The sequence below is a fragment of the Anarhichas minor genome, unplaced genomic scaffold (assembly GCF_050575085.1).
Source record: "Anarhichas minor isolate MPS153535 unplaced genomic scaffold, ASM5057508v1 ptg000016l, whole genome shotgun sequence".
Classification (NCBI taxonomy): Eukaryota; Metazoa; Chordata; class Actinopteri; order Perciformes; family Anarhichadidae; genus Anarhichas; species Anarhichas minor.
In genome coordinates this window covers 3,796,243-3,806,909 of record NW_027466462.1, presented here as the reverse complement: position 1 = coordinate 3,806,909, position 10,667 = coordinate 3,796,243, and the positions used below count along the sequence as shown (strand labels likewise).

At 43.2% G+C, this 10,667-nt stretch overlaps 1 protein-coding gene across 1 annotated transcript; it reads right to left on the bottom strand.

The window, feature by feature from the left end:
- Positions 1–88: 88 nt before the first annotated feature.
- On the bottom strand, positions 89–3,198 carry pnp5a (purine nucleoside phosphorylase 5a). The gene is made up of 5 exons (XM_076092547.1): positions 1,942–3,198; positions 1,743–1,846; positions 1,410–1,585; positions 1,008–1,198; positions 89–789 (listed from the first exon to the last, which is right to left on the bottom strand). The coding sequence occupies exons 1-5, from the start codon at positions 2,120–2,122 to the stop codon at positions 572–574; spliced, it is 870 nt and encodes a 289-aa protein (XP_075948662.1). The 5' UTR covers positions 2,123–3,198; the 3' UTR covers positions 89–571.
- Between the last annotated feature and the right edge of the window lie 7,469 nt (positions 3,199–10,667).

Genomic DNA, 10,667 nt, shown 5'->3' with positions numbered 1-10,667 from the left:
GTTTCTGTATTAATTTTTATGTTTGTGATGATTTTAAAATGGCTCCCTTCCACACCCCAAAGAACAACACAAACAAAGTTGATGTAGTAATAAATAGTACCTTTTAGTAACAACATTCATATGAAAAAAAACAAGCACTGTCAAATATATTAAGTCCACTAATGTCCACATTTCAACAACATCATAATATCATGAACTTTACAGCAGATTTTTTTGCTCAGTTAAGTTAAATCACCGACATTTACACAAGCTGATCACACGTTTTAAGTTAGAACAAACACGTCTCGTTTAGAATGATACAAAAAAAAAAGGGTTTTCTTCGCTAGAGGAATGTAAGACGTCAGGAAAAAGCAGTGACACGAAAACAAAGGTGTATTTTCTGTATAAATCTAAGTGAGATTCTTCGGAGGACTACTATACTATCATCTTTTGACCTAAGACTCGAAACAGCCCGACTGCTCACTTAAATAATAAATGAATGGCGGTTTTCTTTGGCACAGTAGCATTCAATATAAACCACGTTCCGTCTCCCTCAGTCACACCAAAAAGGCTAACATCTAGCTTCTGTCTCTTAGACGTAGTTGTTGTTGTGCTCGATCTTGGTCACCATGATGGAAACCAGCCGCTCCAGCTGCTGAGCTCGCTGCTTGCCCGTCTGAAGGACCTCCTCGTGGTTGGCCTTCTCCTCGCTGTCGTAGTCCATCACCGCCTGGTTGGTGATCAACGACAGGGCGAAGACGCGCATGCCGCAGTGGCGCGCGATGATCACCTCGTGGACTGTGCTCATGCCTGTCGAGGAAAAGAGGGCATTCAAAGATAAGACATCGAGGATGAATATAAAAGATACCAGGTTGGATTTGAAAGGGATGAATACAAGATGCTTGTTTTTACAACTTAGAAATAATAGCTTTGGTTTAGAAATGAGCATTAAGCTTTATAGTTTTGATTTCTTCCGACACAAGAATTAAATATGGGCAGAAAAAAAAGGCTGCTTTAAAGGTACATACCAACGGCATCGGCGCCCAGTTTGTGCAGCATGCGGCACTCGGCAATCGTCTCGAACGAGGGTCCGCCCAGCACGCAGTAGACGCCCTCCTTCAGGAAGTCTCCGTAGCCGAGCTCCTGTCCCACGTCCATGGCCATCTGCTGCAGCTCTCTGTCGTAGGCGTCGGACATGCAGGGGAAACGCACTCCGAACCTGCGAGAGAGGGAGACAGAGAGGGACAGGTGGTTAGGTTTAGCGAGAGGAGGAGACCTGAGGGTGATGTTGCTGAATGTCGGGTTTAACGGGCCTAGTTATGCCGACCTGCCGACCTTCTGAACACCAAAACCCGCCTGGCGGGATCGAAAAGCATGTTTTCTTTAAACAATCACCAAAACTACAACGTATGCGGGAAAACCCATCCTACCTCTCGTCGTTGGGTCCAGACAACGGATTGTTGCCAGCGAAGCCCGGCATGTTGAGGTGGTCTTTGATGATCATGATGTCTCCCACTTTGAAGTCCTGATTGAGGCCTCCGGCTGCGTTGGTCAGCATCACCGTCTCCACACCGAGCAGCTTGAAGATGCGTATAGGCAGTGTGATCTGGAAACACACGCCGTATATAGACGTTATATAACCATTCAAAGGGCACTTTGGTTTAAAGGATGACAGCATTCTTTAAAGGCCACACGTTTCATGGCAATTTTCAAGGGTTCAAATGCACTGTAAAACTCATTGCAGCACACACACTAACACACACCTTCTGGATTGGGTAGCCCTCATACAAATGGAAGCGCCCCTGCATGCAAACACATGGCCTCCCCTTTAAGGTGCCGAATACCAGCCGACCTGCGTGTCCGTGCACTGCAGGGAAAAACAAAACACAAACCGGTCAGTGAATACGAACAGTAAATGGGAAACCAGTCAGCAACTGAGAGGTTTGTTGTGGCTAAACTCACCGGTGCTCTGTGAGAAGTTGGGGATGTCCTTGTAGTTGAAGGCAACCTGGTCCTTCAACATGTCAGCCAGCCCTCCGAGCCCCGAGCCGCACACGATGCCCACTGTGGGTCGGATGTCTGTCTGGGCCATCAGCCAATCAGCGGTGGCCTTGCAGTCCTCGTAGCTGTAGCTGGATGACATGAAAAGAGATTCTGGGGTCAGGTTGACTGCGAAAAGATGTCAGCTGTTATCAGAGACCTCATTAACGTCTGTTTGCCTCCCGATTCATTAGGTATCATGTGATGTGGTCAATATAGTCACATCACAGGATAAGAGGCTTTTTCTGGGCAGCCGGCCTGATCGGAGAACTGCTACTAATAAATATATGACTTGAAGACACACACACACATTCCTGCAGTCAAATCCTCTCATGCACTTCAATGGTGACATGAACGCACACTTTTTTTTTCTCTTTTAACACACTAATTCCTTCAATTTGACAATTTGTGTAATTCCTCTCATATGACTGCTTCCACTCCCACTCAAGCATGGAACAATGGATACACAGGACTGTGCTATAAATAGACATACTGTGAGAAAGCAGGTCCTGAAGTGCTTTATTAACAACCTACTGCCACAGGACAGGCTGTAATATATGATATTGATATTACTAATCAATAAATCAGCTATAAAGTCCATATTAAGTGTAAAAGACACCATGTAGTACTCCCACAGCAATACATGAATGGCTTTTCTTTTAAACCTTTGCTGCCCACAGAGCATGTGCGCTTTTTGGCATGCCAAACATTCGCCGGTATATTTTTTACCCACGGCCTCGGCCTGCCCATGAAGGGGTCATGTGTTCGGCAGCATGGGAAGAGGACAGCTGAAAGTACTGTTCAGAAGAGTACTCACCCTTTGTTTGCCTCTGGAAACATCGCGAACGATTCAACAAGTGTCGATGGGAAGAAATAAAATAAGTAAATGTGCACTTTTTTTAGCAAAAAAAAAAAGAAATCAAGTTCCAAAGAAGCAAACAAATGTTGAAACCAGCTGTTTAGAATAAAAGATATTATACACAAAAAAAGAAGTTATTCTATTTAGCTTCTTTCTGTTTGGAGATGTGTTAAAGTCTTCAGCTCTCTCTTGTCTGTGGAGAAAAGGCTCAGTCGCTGGGTTTATTATAGGCACAGAGACCCCCCCCCCCCTCTCTCCACGCCCGCCCTCTGCTGCTCAATATGGCGTACGTGGATGCTGCCGCCTCATTGGCTGGGACGACACACCTTCAAAATAGACAAGGGCATATGTCTGTCTCGCTCGACAGCCCCCCCCACCACCCCCCCCCCCCCCCCATTCACTCTCCTTTCCTAGCAGCAGCGTTTTACATCCTCTCTACACATCCTGTTCTCCACTATTATCATTATTATCAACAGGAAATGGTTGCAACACCACATTCAGCAATGATCGGTCTGCCACTTATTGATCAACACTGCATTCTCAGCATGACTCAGGTTTTTATTCATAAACATCACATTGTTGCTCCTGCTCTCTTCATTACATTATATTACATTATATAGGGTATATGATAATGTAGCATTTTGGAATTCACTCTTTTGATAAGTATGTTTTGCTGATAGCACTTCTGCTTGTAACACATTGCGTTCCCGTTGTATTAAAGCCGTACTCAAGTAGAAGACCTGCATGCTTTCAGTCCCGAGACCCTGCAGGGGTTATTTTACTTCCAATTTGTAAACTTTTCTAGAAACATTATAAGAAAGCGGTCGCAAATATGACTTTTGATGTTGAATAATCATTCAACTGCTGCTTTCACGTGCTCTGAAAAACACAAAAAAAGCTGTATGAAGTTCTCCGGAAGCGTGAGCTTTTATTACATGTATGAACTGATAAGCAATTGCTGAACTCGGCCGCTGTTCAGATTCCCAAAAGGGATCATTTGAGGATTTCCAACGGCAAAATGCAATGAAGCAGTTATTCATACTTTTTAGTGTGTGTTCTATTTGTGTGTGTGTGGACATTTTCTGAGCTGAAATGTGTTTAGAATTTTTGTGTCTTGAAGGATTGCGACACTTTCAACTGAGAGGTAGAATTTACATGTAATGTAAAAAACCTCATGGAACAGAGCTTTAGAAATGTGTTGTAGCTTGTTGAGGTCTGGCTTTCGTCACTTTGATTTGTGACTTCTCAGAGTAACGTGAGCTAACACTGCTCCAAAGGGGCCAAATTATCTGAATGCCGAGCTGCAAATGCTTCATTAAAAGCAAAATTAAGGGAATAGCTTTAAAATTGTTGACATTTAACGAAAAAAAAAAAACTGCAATCACAGAATTTGAAACACACTAACAAGGATGTGATGGATACATCCTGTAGAGAAACTTCATTAACACCGTACACCAATAGTTGTGGTCCTTTTTGTGTTTAAGACATTTTGTCATTAGATTGCATCACGATGTGTGTTTCCTATTGTTGCAGGTATGACTCGATTGTTAGAGAACAACCACTACACACACTGCTGAGTACGTCGCTGCAACTCAGCTTGGTTAATATTTTTGAGTTTGAATGAAGGGTGTTTTACGACGCCTTACAGGCCATTGGTGTCCAGACAGGGGGGTTATCCAATTGTGGTTTGTATTCATTCAATCGCCTGGAGAAGATCTGAACTCTGAGTGCACCTTTCTAGTTTGAACCGGTTTTGACAACTTTATTTAATCCATCAAATAAATGTAATGAGCATTTAATGAGCATTACAATAATGTTTTTGTTTTCCCAGCTGTACCAAACTGTGACCCCAAAACCAAGGTACACACCGAACGGTGGATGTTGTGTACCGTTCCACCCCGACAGGACAGCAGAGCTTGCAGGGACACAGAGACCGGGAGATTTACATAAGAACAAAACAAGCGTCAATGTTGATGCAAATCCAATTGGTCACTGACAAAGATCACATAACACGCCACCCCCTTTTAAAAAAAATGTTTTACTAACACAAGAATCATATAATTCCTCTCATAAAAAATGACATATTCTAAAAGGAACAACAGTAAAACATATCTACCGAAGGTCATTACGCAATTCACAAGCCCATTATTGAACCTTGCCTTGGTTTACATCAGGACTACGCAGGTGAATCCAGACCCAATGGGGTCCCAACAGAAGCTTGTCAAAGTCTGACACCAGCCAAAACATGGAGAGCCTTCATCACAACATGCAGCCTGACGTCGCCAGACCTTGAATTGTTGTTTGGCGTTGACACTGTGGGATGACAGCCGTCAGCGTTGGTGTGCACTATGACTTCCTTCGAGGTCAACCACCTCTCTGTTTGGGTCGAGTTTTCTTCATATCGCTTGTTCACTTGTGTCTGATAACGCTGTGGCAGTTGTTGACTCGTTGACCTCATCACCTCTGCCCTCGATTATAGCTAACACGCCTTTGACTCAGCCAATGAGTGGGGACCATCTGACTGCAGCATGACGGCCCCTGTTAACCTGCTCCCCAGTTTTTACAGACGAACTGTACTGTCAATAAAAATGCATGTGAAGATTCTCCCAATGCAGACGCTGACGATAGCGAGAAAGTTTCCACAGCGTTTCTTTCATGCCATTGTACCTGCTGAATCGTCAAAACCTAGCGCCTAGATTACCCACAATGCAATTCAGCGGCCGACACTTTGGTCTGAGATTTGGGTGCGTTGTCTTTCTTACTGGTTTCCTACTGGTTGCAGCTATTGCGAATTCACACATGTTTCACATATCCAGTAGTAGTCACCTTCACCTGTAAACAGACTTTGATGTGTACAAGTCCTCTATAGAATAAAGAGATTTTGAATTAGCTGATAACTGTCACAATCTTGGTTTTGGATAAATTTGTTTCCTGTTTTATTTTGAAGTTCCGTGCCACATCCCGTGTTCACTTCACTTCCTGCCTTTGTATGTTTTCCCGCCATAGTAATTGTCTGCCGTGCCCCTGATTGAATCCACCTGTGTCTAATCACCTATACCTCCTCAGTGTGTCCCTGTGTTCCCCTAATGTGTGGGTTCATCTGCTATGTTCCTGTTATTATCCCTTGTGCACATGTCCTGTCGGATTTTCACTTACTCGTTTTTGGACTCCCCTGCTTTGTACGTTTTGTTTTGGATATTTGTTTATTAAAATCACTGTTTGTCATCCTTCTGCTCCCAGTGCATTTGGGTCCTTTGAGCCTTTGAGCCCCACCGTGACAATAACATCACGCGATTACGAAGCTGTTTTGACTGCCTGACAAGCCAACACAGAGCAGAAATACTGTTTTCATTCCATGTTCTCTTGTCTTTCACTCTGCAGCAGATTTTCTTGTACTTTGCTCTTGATATTTATGATGTTTGCTTTTTAAATGCTGATAAAAAAGACACACAGCTGATTTCAATAGGTGTCACACTACACAGCTGCACAATATGAATTGAAGCATCATTTAACATGCCAGGGTATCTTCACATTCAAATCCAGGTGATTTTGACAAAGTTTGATTGTCCAAAGGGATAAAATAAAGTTTAGTTTGGTGTACTGACAAAAAAACACCTGTTTAGAGGTTTGTGCATGAAGTCTAATTTATCTGACATTGTTCACGTTGCAGAATGAACAATGTCAGATTAGAGAGTATTGCCTAATCTCATTGGCCTACTTGTGCTAATGATGCCGATGCAATCTGCTACGTGTGAGTTCGTTCTTCGATGGCCGACGCTGCCTAAACGTGGTTAGCGCTTTGTGTTGTCGTCGCATTGAATGAACAAGTGCAACGCAATTCCGCGCACTAAACTGTCAGCTTGTTCCATTACCCAACTTGAAGAATAAAAATTGAGTCCAGGAGGTCGAGAGGAGGAAACGGAGGCAGGTCGCCTCTAAAGTAAAAGTTGCGCGTTTTCATGAATGTCAGACTTTGACACTGCGAGTCCCGGAGCAGTAAAACCAGAAATATGACTTTACATAAAAGTAGAATTACTTTGTCTCTTGGTGTCATTCCTGCAATAAAACACATGTTACACAACACTGAAGCACTGACTGTGAATGTTAGCACTTAGTTATGACAATGTGCTTACATTCATGGTGACTGGGTGCCAAATACCATCAGTGTACGACAGTCCTTCTTAGGATACATTCCTCAAACGCTCCCACTGTTACATGAACAGAATTGTGCAGATTGCATGATATTGACCCTCCAGACACAGACACATAACTGCTGTCTAGGTTTTTACGATGGGTAGAAAAGTTAACTATCTATCTTTCTATCAGAGGTCATTGTTTTGCAAGTCACAAGTTAATCTCAAGTCTTTGTACTCGAGTCCCGAGTCGAGACATGCAAGTCCCAAGTCTAGAAGTGAGAGTAATGTGTTTTACATAACCTGCAGATGGCTGAAGGTTAGCATGGGAAACTATGGCTGGAAGATTATTACATGGAACTTTATTCCGGGTTTCAGAACGACTTCAACTGAATTCGGCAGGTAAGTTCTCTACTGTAGCAACTGTTCCTGATCAATACATGTGGCCAGGATTCACAAACATTCCCAGATGTTCATGATCGTTTCATTTAAAGATACGCCATGAAACGACAGAAACCCCGGAGTGCCAAAATTGACTGATGACACACTAATAATGTGGTATACATCAGGTTTACGGACAGTCAATTGGGGTCAGAGTTATGTAACGGTTGGTCGACATACATGACCTGTGTGTCTGTGCCGAGGGTCGTTGTCAGCTGCGTTGCTTTAGGCGATGGAGCAATGCAGGTGAAAGAGGGAGCCAAAGCCGCAACATAATGGTTTTTATTGGGGATTAAGTACACAGCAGCAGAGAGACATTGAAAAGCACTCACTTCCTGTGAGTTGTTAGTCTGTCAAGTTAACGTCAACCATGCTCTTTTCTTAAACTCCAAGAAACGGCCAAACAACCTCACGGAACCCTTAGACTAACATGGTCACCCAGCAGGCACATCTGCAGCTCAAGATTTTCCACTGCATCCACTTCATTTGTAAAAACCCGCTAAAACATAAACAAACCAGTCATTGACATAGATTAGAAGCTATTTAACTGTACGATTCATTAGGTGACCCCCCGAGACAAACTCTGCAAGGCCAAAAAACGCTTTGTACTATTGGCTTCTTATCTGACACATGTTTCGAAACATTGACCTTTTTCTCCTGGTTTATCTTTAACAAGTACTCCAGCTGTTTTTTGGCTGAACCTACCACATCAGGTCTGAGCAGCACTTATTAAAAAAACATTTTCTCACAGACAAATGGTGATCAGAGTGGAGAAAGGCTCGGAAATAAGATACAAGACGTTATCAGCTGAAGGATAAACACGATTTAAATTGAAATGAAATGGCTTTGTGGGGGCCTTTAGGTGCGCACCGATCATGTGCTGTCATGGAAAGATCAGATCAGGTTGTCATCATTCGGACCGCTTGACCTCGTGAAAGGCAGAAATTAGATAAGCTATTTGCGTGCTGCCGTGCTGCTGCGCATTAAACAAATGGAGACGGAGGAATCCCTTGTTCAGTGGTTTGTATGTGTAGGCCTACATGTGTGTTTCCTTTAGATCGAGATAACAGTTTCCGCCTGCAGCCTCTTTAGAACGCTGGTTTAGGAGAGGCCGTGTTAAAAATACAAATTCTTCCATTGGTGTTCAGTTTGGTTGAGATTTGGTGAAGGGGCGTACCAAATGATTTTCATCATCTACTTGTGAGCCTTTTGTGCTCTCTAGATAAGCATCTGCATTCATTATGTTTCCTGACTTGCGCTGTATATTCAGGTTTTCCTTTAATTTGAGACCCGTCTGCAGGTCACATGAGTGGAAATTGAGTTTTTAGTCACGAGGATGAAGTTTTCTTTTCTTCATACAGCTTATTAATTCAATCAAAATACAAAATCTCCCAATCAAATCTGAAGAAGACCCAGCTTCCTATGATTAAAAAGACCAAAGTTCATAGCATGGCCGAATGCTAAGGGCGCCATCCAGGGTCTCCCCAAATTACTGAAAAACAAAGTATGACTTTTACTATTTTTTTACTAGACTTTTCAACACTATTATTTGGAAATATTACCAAAAAAAGCCCATGACAACATACCTATGTAGCCTATTAAATATGTTATTTTTCTAGGTTGCCTGCAGGATCCTCCATCTGTCTGTATCTGTCTGATGAGTGTGTATGTTACAGACAACCACCAGATGGAGTGAGAGATTAATGCGGCACTTGACGGCTCACTTGTTACTTACTTGTTTACCTGTCTGTCTCTGTGTGTCTGTGTTTAATGTGGTTTTCGGGGTGTCTGCATGTGTGTGTGCACAGGTTTCTCCCCTTTTTGTCCTCTACTTGCAGGAAGCGGTTGTCGCTCACTCAGAAAGCGGGAGGGGGGGGGGGGGGTCGGTGAAGTGAAACTGACAGAATAAAAGAAGAAACAAAGGGGGGGGGCAACATGTGATGGAAACACAAACCGGCCGAGGAGGCAGATCAACAAAGAGAGGGGTGGAAACAAGGAAGGAGGTGAAAAATGAAGGGTGGCCTTCCGACCGGTCCACATTACGCCATCATGTGCCACTTTGTCTCCTTCCACCACACCTCCTCTTACAATTTCTCGCCGCTCCTCTCTCCTCTCTCCTCCATCATTACAACGTCTTCCTGTCTGCTTCTTCTCTTCCTTCCTCTTTTTCTTTGTGTCCCATTCTCTCTCTTTCCCGTCCTTCTCTCTTTTCTTCCTCGTCTTCTCCCTCCTCTCTCGACTCCCTCTCAGTGACCGCTGACCTCCGTGACATAGTTTTCCTAAAACTCTCGCCGGTCTGAAAACAGAGGAGCAATGTGTTGGTTTGTGTTGGCTTAGCGAGGTCACATTCTTTCAAACGTACACGAGGTGGGTTAAATATGACGCAGAGCAAAATTGAGCCTTTATACCGTACGGTGATATTTAATGCAGCCATATAATCCTGTTGGAATACATGAGGATCGCCTATTTCATCCGATATTTGAAGCTTCTTTGGAAAACAAAGAGGTTAAAGTCTCTGAAGTCCTTTGAACTGGAGTTAAACATGACAGTTTTGTGCAACAATTTTACAGAACACTTATCGTTGGTGTCGTTGAACAAAAATGGTCACAAATCCCAATTAACGAAACAGAATAAACATCTATTAAATGCTTTACTTCGCAAGTAATGTTTTAGGGGTCTGCCTCCTTCACTTCCATGCATTTTAGTGGATAACATTTACATAACGTTGGTGCTTTAGGCTACATGCTAACATGCTCAAAATTACAACGCTAACATGCTGATGACGAGCATCGCATCCGTCCTAATTTAGCCTGTTAGCATGCTAACATTAGGTGAACACAGTGTGCAGCTGAGGCCGATGGGATTGTCACTAGTTCGGCAAGTGTTTAGCCGTACGCCAGTGTTGGACAATCAAAAAATTTGGACCCGAAGCTGAGATTGCAAAAGTTAATGCTACTTGGAAACATGCAGCCTCCCTCATACACTCCTAGGCTGAGTCAGCAATGACACAGATCATGTCTGTTCTTGTTGCAACGGGTTAATTAAATACTCAGTTATATGTTGCTTTCACAGAGGTTATTTCAGGTCAGTGACAAAATGAGAACAGTAAATTTCTTCCACAGTTTGTACAGCCATTTGCCAACAGCGAGAAAAGTTCCTCATCATCCGTCCCTGTAACAGTCGCAATAATCTTGATGTATTTGCCTTCTTTAACA

Bases quoted from the DNA above. Each gene is read 5' to 3' on its own strand.
- pnp5a (XM_076092547.1), bottom strand. From the start codon at position 2,122: ATGTCATCCAGCTACAGCTACGAGGACTGCAAGGCCACCGCTGATTGG. The intron at 1,586-1,742 runs GTGTGTGTTAGT...GTGTGTTTCCAG, and splicing joins AGGGCTACCCAATCCAGAAG to ATCACACTGCCTATACGCAT. The intron at 1,199-1,409 runs GTAGGATGGGTT...CCTCTCTCGCAG, and splicing joins TCTGGACCCAACGACGAGAG to GTTCGGAGTGCGTTTCCCCT.